The 14,559-nt window shown below is 42.0% G+C and overlaps 1 protein-coding gene across 1 annotated transcript in view; it reads left to right on the top strand.

The window, feature by feature from the left end:
• The window catches only part of GPAT2 (glycerol-3-phosphate acyltransferase 2, mitochondrial), a gene marked incomplete at its 5' end in the record, with an annotated part of 339,381 nt that overhangs the window by 92,354 nt on the left and 232,468 nt on the right, over positions 1-14,559 (top strand). The window contains one exon of the mRNA XM_082253675.1: positions 13,128-13,209. Within this exon, the coding sequence (XP_082109801.1) occupies positions 13,128-13,209 (82 nt within the window). The remainder of the gene's footprint in view (positions 1-13,127; positions 13,210-14,559) is intronic.

Below are 14,559 nucleotides of genomic sequence, written 5' to 3'. Positions count from 1 at the left end.
GAGGTGAGGGAGGAATGAGTGGAAAAAAAAGTAGGAAGCCTCCCCAGGCGCTTCTTAAATGATGGTCTCTCCCTGAGCCTGGCATCAATCAAAATCGGGAAAGAAATAAGAGCCTTGAGCTCATCAGGGAGATCCTTGGCTGCAATCTCGTCCTTCAGAGAAGACCACCAGAGCCTCATTATTCCTTCCAGCCCACCTCTGCTGCCAGGGTACAGAATTCAATGGCATACTTGGCAACGGTTCATATACCCTGTTGAATGGACAGGAGCTGCTTTGCAGCAGAGGCAGAGCGAGCAGGCACATTGTATACCCTACAGAAGGAGGCAACAAAACTTGGGTAATCGAGTGTCACAGGATTATCGTTCTTCTATAAGAGGTTTACTCAGGGCAAGGCTTCGAATCAACAAGATTGGGAAGCCCACCTTGGACCTATCCGAAAGAAACGCCTGAGGAACCATCTCATAATAAATGCCCACTTGGTTTAGGAAGCCATGACACTGACTCGGTTCACATTCATAGAGCTGTGGAAGGGGGGCTGAACCAATCATCCCTCTGGTAACAATGACTCCAGCTGCAGGAGTGGCAACAGGGGCAGCAACAGGAGGAGCCACCGGCTTCGCAGCACCAGGAGAAAGGAGCACTGTGCGTGCAAGCAATGTTTGGCCTGAGCGAGCTGACCCAAAAGGTGATCTTGTTGATCGAGCCTGGTAACCAGCATGGGGAGCGTAGGAGTACCTGCATTGTCAGGATTCATGGCTCTTGCGGTGCCAGGTAACCAGACCACACGGGAATGCAGGTAAAATAAAGCAGTTTAAGCAAACAATAAACGCACAGCAAGCGTGAGGAAGAGAGATCAGGAACAAGCCGGAGTCGAGTCCAGAATCGGGTCGTCTGCCGATGCCGGGTCGTCTGCCGATGCAGGGTCGAAGGCCAGGAGAGTCGTCAGCCAAACCAGGTCCTACACGGAGAACAGAAGACTGTTAGCAGAGATGCACCTTGGATCACAAACACAAGGGCAAGGACTGCAACTCATCCGGTAGTAGATCTCGAAAGTGATATGTTCCAGAAATATTTCGACAGAATAAAGCCCCTGGGCCAGATGGCATCCACCCACAGATTCTAAAAGAATTGAGCTCTGTCATATCAAAACCTTTGTTTCTTATTTTTAGGGACCCATCGTGGTTATGAGTAAGCGAGTGTAAACTCGTGAAACGCATCAACCTTTTGTCCTTGTCCGTGATGTTTTGGATTTACAGTGGTGAATAAACTTCACATGTTCATTTACATTGGTGTGCGGTCATCACTTTGTGTTGGAAGATACTGCTGGAGACTACGGATCTGACCTGCACCTGATTATAGATCCTCACCTGAGAGGCTCATCTGCATTTGTCTCAGTTAATGATTCTTACTCTGAGAAAAGCAAATATACTGTATTTTCCGGGTTATAAGACGACTGGGCATATAAGACGACCCCCCTATTACATGATCTACCGGTAATACTTATACTTAGGTTACCTTGGAGATATTATACTCGGCGTATAAGACGACCTCCCATTTTTGGGGGATTTTTTGGAGGTTTAAAAGTAGTCTTATACGCCAGAAAATACAGTAATTGTGTTTGCTACCCTTAAAAAAAAACACAGTGATAATCTAATAAGGCTGCTGCTACCACCTAAATGTGTTCCCACATCTACAAGATAAAAATTTTATGAATCTATGTGATAGCGCTGCAAAAAATTAATTAAAAAAAAAAAAACAGTGCTTAAACATTTGATGACCTAATGAATAAAGCGATAATAAATATTCTGCAATCCAAAAGATGAGAACGTAATAAAGTGCAACAATAGTGCAGACTCTGTCTCTGGTTAAATAAAATGCAAGTGAAGCAATAAGTCCTGAAGTGCTAAGAAAAAAGAAAAAGGCACGTCGATGTGCAATAAAATAGTCCAAAGGAGTCTCTATAGAAAGTGCAATCTGTGAATCCTTCCATGTGTGCCTACTCCTTAAATTTTGTGCTGCAATCCCCAGATGAAGTGTCTCCTCACCTCCATAATTAACCCACTGGGGTTCTAAGGCAATTACAAGACCGATTTACACTGCCATCAACTCTCTAGATGACTCCACAGTACTTGGTGTTGCTCCAAATAAGCACATGTAGAAATAAAAGAAGACCATCTCCAATCGTGCAGTACCCAACGTAATTGAAGCAATAAAACCGATCCCAGCTTCAAATATTAAACTCACGTTTATTCAATTGAAAAGCAGCTTAAAAGTCACAATTCCAAGGTGATCATATTAGTAACGTCAAACCTACCCACCGCTTGGTACCTTTACGCGTTACACCACATCCCCATCATGGCTTCTACTGGAGGAAAGACTTTTCAAATGAATATGATATTTGAAGCTGGGATCTGTTTTATTGCTTCAATTACATTGAGTACCATTGGAGATTGTCTTCTTTTATTTCTACATGTGCTTATTTGGAGCAACACCAAGTACTGTGGAGTGATCTAGAGAGTGGATGGAAGTGTATATCTGTCTTGTAATTGCCTTAGCCAGCTAGTGAGTAAATTATGGAGGTGAGCAGACACTTCACCTGGAGATTGCAGCACAAAATTTAAGGAGTGGACACACATGGAATGATTCACAGATTGCACTTTCTATAGAGACTCCTTTGGACTATTTTAATGCACATTTGCACATCGGAGTGCCTTTTCCTTTTTTTTTTTCTTAGCACTTCAGGACTTATTGCTTCACTTGCACTTTATTTAACCAGAGACGGAGTCTCTCCACTATTGTTGTACTTATTAGATTCTTACTCTGAATGGTCTAAGGTTATCAGCAGTGTACCCCAAGGTTCAGTGTTGGGACTCAAGACAACCTCAATGCACGGTTTCAATGGGCAACTATGTAGCAAATGAGGTTTATGTTGATAAATGTAAAGATATGTATTTGGGGGCTAAGAATATGCATGCATCATACATACTGGGGGAGTACAACCGGGGGAATCCATAGTGGAGCAGGATCTTGGTGTTCTGGTAGATCATAGGCTTAATAGTATGTAATTCCAAGCTGCGGTTTCCAAAGCAAGGAAAGTCCTTTCTTGTATTAGAAGAGGCATGGACTCCAGAGAGGTAGATATCATTTTGACCCTGTACAAATCCATTAGTAACACCTCATCTGGAATATGCAGTTCAGTTTTGGGCACCAGTTCTCAGGATATCGGGGAACTGGAGAAAGTGCAGAGAAGGGAAATAAAACTGATGAGAGGCATGGAGGAACTCCGCTATGAGGAAAGATTGGACCAAGAATGACCCAATGGATATAAGCCCTGTATAGGGAATCCAACAGCATCAGTAAAGATAAGTGGTAATTTATTCCCCCAGTTTTAAATGTGCAACAGGACGAGACGGCTGCCCTCTCTCGCCCCTGTTTGTCCTGTTGTTAGAGCCACTACTGGCGACAATAAGGAGAAATGTACATATAGGGGGGAGTAAGGGTCAGACAGGAGGTACACAAAGTTGCAGCAAATGCAGACGATGTTCTCTTTTTCATTACCAACCCCAGAATAACCCTCCCAAATATCATAAGAGTTAAAGAAATAAGGGGAATTATCAAATTTTAAAATCAATCCAATAAAGTCAGAAATATTGAATATTGGGCTAAGTAAGACAGAAGAACTGGCTTTATAAAGAGAATTCGCATTCACCTGGGCAAAATTAAAATATCTTGGGGATATTTTTAACCCCATCATTAGAAAACCTCTATCATGTTAACTATTTACCCATGCTAAAGGAGACAAAAGCAGATATCAAAAAAATATTGAATCACACACTCTCATGGCTGGGGAGAATAAACATAATCAAGATGACCGTACTGCCCAAAATCCTATATAGATTTCAATTGTTACCAATCGCTATTCCATTGGTATACTTTAAATTAATGAAAAAAACATTGATATTAAAGTTAATTTGCCAGGGGAAAAAGCCTAAAATGCAGTATATGACACTCGGTAGAGAAAATCACAGGGGGATTAGCAGCACCAGATATTATAATGCAGTTATAATTTCAAGTATAGTAGAGTGGACAGAAATAAACTCAGAAAAAAGATGGGTTAATATAGAAACTACACTAAGTGGAATACAAATAATATTTGGATTCCACCAAAATTTAGAGAAATGCACGAAGATACACATGAAATAACGAGAGTTGTATACAGGGTCTGGGACATTAGCAAGCTAAATGGGAATATAACTCTCTGTTAATACCACTAGCAGGCACAATATATTTTGCACCAGGAAATGAGAAACAATTTAGAAATTGGGTAAAAAGCATGCCGTTAAGACTTCATACATAATGTAAAAAATTAGATCATACCATGAACTTAATAGGGGAGGAAATATGACACTGAATAAATGGAGATATACTCAGTTTAAACATTTTGAGAGATCTCTGCCTCAAACCATCAGATCTGAGAAATATGTGAACCTGGTGGAAAAACTGTATTTCCACTAACAAAAATAAAACTTATTATATCTGTGATATACAAGATGTTAACCAAGATGGTTGGACTGAAGAAACCTCCATTCATTGAAGCTTGGGGAAAAAAGATAGGAGCATGTTTAAAAGAGCATGAAGTGAATGCTATACTGAGAGCCGTACATTATTCTGCAGTGGATGTTAACACTGTTAAAATGAACTATAAATGCATATCTAGATGGTACATTATGCCTGTTATAGCACATAAGCACCAACCAGAGAAGTCAAAACTGTGCTGGAGGGGCTGTAATATGCAGGGCACAATGTTCCATATCTGGTGGGATTGCCCTAAGACCTGGGAATACTGGATAAAGGTGCAACAGTTTATCAGGGAAATGACAGGGATAAACATCATAGATGACCCGTGGAGTTGTCTATTTCAAAAATAGATAAACCTCAAAAACAGTATTGAAATATGATCATTCCATACTTGATAAACACAGCAAAGGGAGCAATACAAAAGAAATGGTTAGATCCAGAGAGGCCTACCCTTAGAGATTGATACAGCAGAATCGAATATATATATACAACATGGAGTATTTGGGAAGTAGAGATGAGGAACAAGTATAAGGTTTTTTCGAATAAATGGAGAAAATGGGCAGAGTTCAAAAAGACCAGTAAATACATAGCAATATGGGTAGATTAGAGGGACGACCAGAGATTGAAAAGTCCAGTAAAAGTAAACGAAGTAGTATGAGAGGAGGCACATTAAAAGGAAAGTGGGGTTCAAGGGGGGTGGGGGGTGTTTTATTGGATTTGGGTAAATGGGGGGGGGGGGGGGGTCACATTGGAAACATGTGAGGTAATTTTGTATACGTTTGCATCAAATTAAAAATTTATAAAAAGTGTATATGAAAAAAGCTATGAGGAAAGATTAGGAGGAACTGAATTTATTCTCTTGAGCAGAGGAGTTTAAAGGTGGAATATGATCAACCTGTACAGTATAAATACATAAAGTTTCAATATAGTGAACTTGGTGTTCAGTTATTCACCTTAAAGCGGTTGTAAACCCTTGGAAAAAAAAAAAAAACCTGCAAGACAAAGGCATAATGGGCTAGTATGCATCGCATACTAGCCCATTATGTGTAACTTACCTTAGAACGAAGCCCCGACACGGACCCCCGGACATCGCTGCGGGCGCTGCCATGATCCCTCGCCGTCTCTTCCGGATTCGTCGGCTCCGGCGCGGTGATTGGCCGGAAGAGACGGCTCCGGCGCGATGATTGGCCGGAGCCGCAGTGATTTTCCGGCAAGCTCCCGGCAAGTTAATTGAAGGTCCCCCCGGACCTTCAGAGCCAATGCGCCGCCCGCGAGAGCGGCTGCGTGCACTGTAAATATCTCCTAAACCATGCCGGTTTAGGAGATATTATTTGTACCTACAGGTAAGCCTTATTATAGGCTTACCTGTAGGTAAAAGTGTCAAAAAGCGGGATACTACCGCTTTAAGGTCATTACAGAGGACAAGGTGGTGGCACTCTTTATGTTTAGAGGTCTCCAAATACAGAAAGGTTTCTTCACAGTAAGCGCTGTAAAAATGTGGAATAGACTTCCTCCAGAGGTGGTTCTGGCTAGCTCTGTAGATTGCTTTATAAAAAGGCCTGGATTCTTTTCTAGGTGTACACAATATAACTTGGTACTAATATTTAATTATAAGTTGATCCAAGAAATATTTGCCTCTTGGGGGATCAGAAAGGATTTTTTTTTTTACCCTGCTGTAGCAAATTGGATCATGCTTTGCTGGGGTTTTCCACCTTCCTTTGGATCAACTGTGGGTATGGGATTGTATGGTTGTGTTTTTTTTTTTTAATTTATTTTTTTTTTTTTTTATTGGTTGAGCTAGATGGACTAGTATTTTTTCAACCTGACTAACTATGTATGAATCTCTAAGTATTTAATATATAAGTTGTTTACGGTTCACTTTTCTTTTACACACAAATGTGTCAGTATACAACTTTTCATCCAGGATTCACACATTTCCAATGTAATCCAGTTGGAAAAATGTGTGATTCTTGGGTGAATGTTCTGTGAAAAATGTAGAAAAAGAACCTAAAGTTACAAAATACTGCTAACATTATTGCAATCAGTTTGTTCAAGTCTAAGAACAAAATGGTAGTGGACACCAAAACAAATCTAGGGTACCTCCTCTGGAGATGCAAGGAGTTCATTAAAAAAGGTTACAAAGGTTCATGGGAATTGTGAACTTGGCTTTCACGTTCCTGTTTACATGAGATTTGTCACTTTAAATGAATACCAGCATCACATGACCTGTGTTCTAACAAGCACCAGATTGCTTTGGAATCTGCTATGTATGTGTGTTCATGGAGGTCTTCTCTTAAAACAGTAATTGTAGTACTGTAAAATCCTTTTTTTGTAACGAAAGCTAAAAGAAATGTATTTTTTTTTTTTTTGTATAAGACTAGATAAGATACACTCCTTCATCTTGGTTTCTAGCTTCCCTTTACTGCAGTTTTCACATTCTCGGTACAGTATCTCTTTTTAACCACTTTAAGACCGGAAGGATTTGTCCCCTTAATGACCAGCCCCTATTTTGCTATTCGCACTGTGTTACTTTAACAGACAATTGCACGGTCGTGAGACGCTGTACCCAAATAAAATTGATGTCCTTTTTTTCCCACAAATAGAGCTTTCTTTTGGTGGTATTTGATCACCTGTGTGATTTTTATTTTTTGCGCTATGAACAAAAAGAGCGACAATTTTACAAGAAAAAACGATATTTTTCACATTCTGCTATATGACATTCTCAAAAAAAATAAATAAAAATCAAAATTTAACATTTTAGGCCAATTTGTTTTCTGCTACATATTTTTGGTAGAAAAAAAATCACAATAAGCATATTTTGATTGGTTTGTGCAAAAGTTATCGTGTCTACTAACTGCGGGAAAGATTTGTCATTTTTATTATTTATTTATTTTTTTACTAGTAATGGCGGTGATCTGTGATTTTTTTGCGGTGGACAGATCGGACCCCTAACTGACATTTTTGACACTTTTGGGGGTACCAGTGACATTACTACAGTAATCAGTGCTAAAAATATGCACTGTTACTGTAATAATGACACTGGCAGGGAAGGGGTTAACCCTATGGGTGATCAATGGGTTAAATATGAGCCTAGGGGTGTGATTCTAACTGGGGGGACGTGACTTGTGAAATGACCGTAGAGACAGGTGATCCTACATACTGTAGAAGGATCACATGAGCTCTGTGATCATTTCAGGGAGAAGAACGGTTGGCTGTGTTTACAACAGCCGACCGTCCTCTCTCAGCGGGGAGCAATCGTGGGTGTCATGCGACAATCGGAGCCGTCTGGCCCATGCATCAGCTTCCCCGCTGCCGAGTGGGGGTGGGAGAGCGCCCCCCTAGCTTCCCGCGAGCGACCGATGTAGGTCTACGTCGGTTTGCGCACGAGAACCACCCTGCCACAGTAAAAAGGTGGCGGGTGGTCAGGAAGTGGTTAAAACCCAACTCCAGGAAACTTGAAAATCATCTCTTGCAAGGGTGCACTGCTAGGGTTGATTACTTATTTAGGTCTGAGGGAACTTGTTAGTAGCTTTCTGTACTTGCTCCTTCACATTGTTAGACCATTCCCCACAGCGTCTTCTTCCCCATGCTCTAGCGCTCTAAGTTTCTGATGTCATCAAGACCAATGCAAGGTTCGTAACCTTTCATTTAACGCGATGATGCCAAGGAAATGTCCACTGCTGGAGTGTGGAGGAGCACTGTATGCCAGGGAAGCTGAGGATCAGGTAAGTAAAAGGTACATTTAAAACAGTGACTGGTGTGCATTGGAGTGAAGCAATGCTGATGCGCTAATCCTACCACATCACACTGTTCACTTTTTTTTTTTTTTTTTTAAACACAGTGAGGTTTCATAAAGTTATATCAGCTGACGTGGTGACTGCGCTGGAAAAAAAGTACTGCACACTGCCAACATGCCACTGCAATGCAGTGGTGTGAAACGGCCACACCGGTGACGAGGCATTTTGCCTTGTCTTGTTGTGGGGGTGCGGTGGAACTGTGCTGGAAATGTTCTTGCTGTCAATGGCAGTAAACAGCCATGTTCATTGTTTGCCATCATATTGTTTTTACAGTGGCTCAGAAGATGTTGTAGGCTACTCTAATGTATTTTATGTGTGTGTGGGTTTCTTTTTTTTTTTTTTTGGGGACAAATAAGGAATTATTTGATAGGACATTTGGCTATATATATTTTCTATCACTTTTTTTGTGAATAGATAGTAGAAAAAAAGCATTTTCCTGCAATTTTGCTCAATATGCAATAGTTGCATAATTTTTTTCACTCTCATATTATCCCAAAATATAATCAACAAAGTCAGTTTATTAAAATGATATCACATTAGTGGTAAACCGCTAAGTGAATGTGTATGCATTTTACTTTTGGAGGGCTTTTCTCCCCCTACTGCTAAATTGTGACCCATGCAGGAAGTTAAACAGTTTGCATGATTCATTGGTGTATTATAAGGATAAGGTTAATTTTGGTTGAGAAGTGCACACATTTTCATAATCGTGACTTTTTCCCAGCTTTATGATCACTAAAGATTTAAATAAAGCTGCATTTACTTATGAGAGCATCTGTAGCTTGTGCAGTGAATGCAGATGTTGTCTAGATTATCTGACTTGATAGCAGGGAGACTTCCCCACCTTCAGAATACACTGATAAAATATCTTCTGGCTATAGCTGATAACTTATCGATCAATGACCTCATTTTTTTGAACATGCTCTTATTGGCACTCTTTGGCTGCCTGTCTATGAGAATTTTTTTTAGGCTATGCTAGAAGACTCCTTTGGGACCACCAGTGCCTGGTTTTCTCCACCTAAGGTCACTGAAATGCTATTCCATACTATGTGGACCTACACCCCCTCTTTTTACACAGATATTCTTGGTCTACCACCCTCCGATTCTGTCCTGGGTTTTGCTATGCCCTTCCTCCCCATATCAGAGTCAAGGATTGCCCAGTAGCCTGTTTTATAAGCTGTAAATGAATCTGTTATTGCATCCTCAGAGACCTGGCCTTTGGTATCGATCAGCTCTACTTAACAGCTTAGTACTGGTAAAGGTTGCATTGCCCCTGTTCCCAGTACTTCCCTTATGAATTTTGTCCTCTCTACTTGCCCTCCTTTTTCGCTGAATATCTTTTAAATGATTGGCTCTCATATAGAGATCTCCCAGCATCTCTATTTCCCTGATATTGACCAGTTATTTAGGTTCCAAATTCTAGATTGGGTGCCCCTCTCCTGGGAAGCATGCAAATTTATCCCCTCATACTCTGCAAAATCTCTCAGGTGAGGTTGTTCTCACCTAGTTTGAGGATAGGTTCTATCCTGCAACTTCCTCCATTTTGTTATCTTCAGACTGTGCTTGGTACCCTGCAGGTCTTGGTTAGGCTTGGTATATACTCTCTTCCTAAAACCTTGCAGGATGTTGCTCTTCTTTGTCATTTGTTGTGACTGTGTCTCTCTCGGGCCTTCCTTAGGTGCTCTTTTCCATGCAGACTGCCACCTTTGTGCCACCTTTGTGGCTTTTGGTAAGAATTGAATGTTCTTATCTCCATTGTCCCTGGCAGCCGTAGTTCTGCCTGTTCTGTCTCCCTGTTTTCCTCCTGGAGCCCCTCCATTTCTTATTCTACATCCTTATTCCTTTACTGGGGGTTGTCTTATCACCTTCTGTGTGAATGTAAGTTTCCCTCCCATATCCTGCCTTCAAAGCCTGACTCCTTCCTGCATGGGATCAGGGCTGTCCCTTTTATGGCTGTCTGCCACCTCTTTCCCTGGAAACTGACCCCTCTTATTTTCTCACAGAGCAGTCCCTCAATGGATTTCCTCCCTTCTGTTCCATCTGGTTGGATGGTTAATATAATATGCCTTTCTTTCCAGGCTTCTTCCCTTAGGGAAGAAGTCCCTCCTTCCCTACCTGATCCCATTTTCCCAAATATGTTGAGATTCTCTGACTTTTTACTGTATATAGCAACTGTCCTTCTCACAAGTTGCAGGGCCACCACCTGTTTTTATGGTCTTGATCTCAAAACAGTGTTTTTGATGGCTATTTGAGCCTATGGTGTGAAGGTGCATCTTCTGTCAACTGTCTGTTTGGGTTTATTGACCCTTGTTTTTTCCTTTGGGCCTGTTGCTGTTTTGGCAGTTTTTTCCCACCCTTCGATTTACTGCTTGGGGACAGCCTATGGTCTAAGAACCAATCCTTGTGTCCTGTACAGTTTAAAATAATTGGAATTTACTTGTAAATTCCATATCTTGTACAGAAAAGGCCACAGGTCCATTCCCTTTTCCTCTGTGATCTCCTAACTGCATGCTAAAAAACGTACAGAGCCTTAGAGTGGATAGGGTTATATTGGGTACACTGGTGGGCAGCTCCCAGCAAAGCTTTTGCCAGTGTCCAACCACACTATGGTAGCGGCATTTAACCCATCGTCTAAGAATCCATTACTGTGTCCTGTACTGTACTTCAAGATATGGGATCTTACAGGTACTGTATGTTAACCCCTTAACGCCGACGTAATGCAAATTTGCATCCTTCGGCTTAAAGTGGTTGTACTGGAGTGATGCCTGCAGCTGCAAGCATTACCCTGGTATCGGCTCAGCTTTCTTGTGATGATAACCGATGTGGCTTGGCCGTCATTACAAGCAGCGAGAGGGGATGTCCCCTCCCCCCCTGCAGCCTTCTGCCGCTCTGCCTGGGTCTCCCGTCCCACTGGACAGGATTCATCTTTGATCGAGTCTCCGATGTAGAAACCCGGAAGCAATGTCAGCCAAACTTGGCGCTTTGTACACTTTCAAATGCAGCTGAGGGGTTTTGGGCCTTTAGACCCCAGACCCCTCCATAAAGAGTACCTGTCTTCCTATTACTGTCACAAGGAATATTTACATTCCTTGTGATAGCAATAAAAATGATAAAAAAAATGTAAAGCTACAGTTTAAAAAAAGAAAAGAAAAAAAGACTACAATAAAATAAGGAAAAATAAGATTAAAATGCCCTATTCCTCCACGCTCGCACGCAAACGTGAACGCATACCTAAGTTGTGTCCGCAAATGTAAATGGTGTTCAAACCACACATGTGAGGTATCACCACAATCATTAGAGCAAGAGCAATAATTCTAGTACTAGAGCTCCTCTGTAACTCTAAACCAGTAACTTTTTAAAAGGGTTGCCTAGGGAGATTTTTAAATACCGTAGTTTGTCGCCATTCCACGAGTGTGCACAATTTTAGAGCATGACAGTTGGGTATCTAGTTACTCAGCGTAACATCATCTTTTACATTCTACAAAAAAATTGGGTTAACTTTACTGTTTTTTGTTTCTTTTTTTTTTTTTTTTTAATTCATAAAAGTGTGTTTCTTCCCAAAAATTGCATTTGGAAAATAGCTGTGTCAATACAGTGTGACATAAAATATTGCAACAATTGCCATTTTATTCTCTAAGGTCTCTGCTAAAAAAAAAATGTATGTTTGGGGGCCCTAAGTAATTTTCTAGCAAAAAATACTGATTTTAACTTGTAAGCAACAAGTGTCAGAAAATGGCTTAGGCATTGAGGGATTCAATTCCTATTCTTGCCCAAAAAAAATAAAAATAAAGAAGCATTTTTTCGCAAGTAGGTACAATAAAATCCAGCAGTTTGGGTCAAATGTCTTGTATTTTTATATGCTGAACTTTCTTCTGATATTCTAGATCTATTAATCCTACAGCTTATTTAAAAGCATTGCTATATAGACACTATTACACATGCTTTCAAAAAAGCATCAGCTGTAGAAATTTCCTGCAAAGATTTACTGGATGCTTCTTTTGCTAAGCCTACAAAAAACAAAAGTGTAAAAACATTATGAAATTGATATCATAAAAATAGTGTATGCACACTGGGTCTTGTTTATATAAACTAATAACATTTAAAGGGGAACAAAGGTGGGGTCACGCCCACTTTATTGTGGATGCAAACTATAATAAAAGCTTGGAAGATAATGTGGGCCTTTCCTATGTGTCAAAGTAAAATACAGCTTTTACAGACATCATCAAGCAAGCTTTACCAGAAAGTGCATGACCTTTTCCATCTATAACTGAAGCGGAACGTACAGTTTTTTCTAAAAAAAAAAATTTATACGTGGAAACAAAGGTGTAATATGCCTCAGTTAGGCAGGCAATGCATTATGCATTTTCTTTCTTTCTTTCAGCCTCTGGTTAAAGGAAAGAAAATCTCTGGATTTCCCCACGGACACAGTTAGTGTTGATTGGGGAATCCTTCCTGATGCGCTATTGTGTTTTGCTGGCAGGGAGTGCGGGGAGCCTTCCCCACCAGCAGAAAACAGTGATCACTGCCGGCAGTGATTGCATGTAAAAAAAAAAAAATCCAACAGGCTGGTTGTACTAAACTCAACCGATGGATCAACTTCAGTACAACCAGCTTGCCCATAAGTAGTTTGAAATTCTGTCTATGGCCAGCTTTAATCTTTACAAACTTGAGTTTTGTAGAACATAAAATAGCCAAATGTTAGTAAATGTATTTGGTTTTTTTGCACGCAACTAACGCTTATCAATATACTTCTAGATATACTTTGCAAAGATTGGGCATGGTCTTCCTGCCTCCAGATGGACAATCCAGTAATCTCAGTAAAGCTGTCCTCTCTGCGGTGAGATGCAAAAATGTCATTGTTTACTTCTAACGCTTTGTAAGGCAACTCATTACTTATTCTTTTTAGGGTGTGCTAAAGTGAGACAAATTGTTTCAGCCCTAACATATAAAGTATTCTCATGTTCTTTCTTTCTTCTATACCAGGGGTGTCAAACTCCATTTTATCTCAGGCTGCATCAGCATTATGGTTGCCATCAAAGGGCCAGTTGTATCTATAAGATTAGATGTCCAGAGTACTCCACTCCCCTTACATCAGATGCCAAGAGCCCCCCACCATCAGAAGTCAAGAGTCCCCCACCATCCTTTACAACATAGTGCAATCCCCTTATCTTGTGCTGCTAGGAAGAAGCTTGGGGCGGAGCTGGGAAGCATAAAATGCAGAGTCTGGAGGAGAACTAAAGGAGGGCTGGAGTCTGCTGAAGGCTGAGACCAGGGGAGGGGGTGCTTCGGCTCCACAGAGAGGCACAGGATCTGTTGAAGGATTTCTGTCCTCTTCCCTCCTAACAACCGCTGAGACGGGGAAGAGGGTTGGGGGCAGATACAAGCCTCTCTGTGGCTGCAGGGAAAAAGTGTAGGATTTGGTGGAAGAATTTGGTAATCCTCTCTGCTGCTGACTTTTGAAGATGGGTGCAACAATGAGGGGGGTTGCTGCAGCCACAGAAGAGGTGCAAGGATCTTATGAAATGGGCTGGGGGGCTCTCTCTCCCTCCCTCCCTCCCCTCTCTCTCTCCCTCCCCTCCCTCCCCTCTCTCTCTCCCCCCTCCCCTCTCTCTCCCTTCCCCTCTCTCTCTCTCCCCTCCCCCTCTCTCTCCCTTCCCTCTCTCTCTCTCTCTCCCTCCCTCTCTCTCCCTTCCCTCTCTCTCTCTCCCTTCCCCCCTCTCTCTCTCCCTCCCCTCTCCCCCCCCTCTCTCTCCCCCCTCTCTCTCTCCCCCTCTCTCTCTCTCTCTCTCTCTCCCCCCTCTCTCCCCTCTCCCCCCTCTCCCCCCTCTCCCCTCTCTCCCCTCTCTCTCCCCCTCTCTCTCCCCCTCTCCCCTCCACTCCCCTCTCTCTCCCCCTCCACTCCCCCTCTCTCTCCCCCTCCACTCCCCTCTCTCTCCCTCTCTCTCTCTCCCCACTCCCCTCTCTCTCTCTCCCCCTCCCACCCCCTCTCTATCCCCCCTCTCTCTCCCTTTCTCTCTCTCCCCCTCCCCTCCCCCCATCTCTCTCTCCCCCCTCTCTCTCTCCTTTCTTTTTCTCCCCCCTCTTTCTCCTTTCTTTTCTCTCCCCCTCTTTCTCTCTCTCTCTCTCTCTCTCTCCTCTCTCTCCTTCTCTCTCTCTCTCTCTCTCTCTCTCTCTCTCTCTCTCTCTC

This window comes from Pelophylax lessonae (assembly GCF_965119305.1).
Source record: "Pelophylax lessonae genome assembly, chromosome: 4".
NCBI classification, from domain to species: domain Eukaryota; kingdom Metazoa; phylum Chordata; class Amphibia; order Anura; family Ranidae; genus Pelophylax; species Pelophylax lessonae.
Note: the sequence above shows the minus strand (reverse complement) of the source record. Positions and strands in the feature narration are given on the sequence as shown.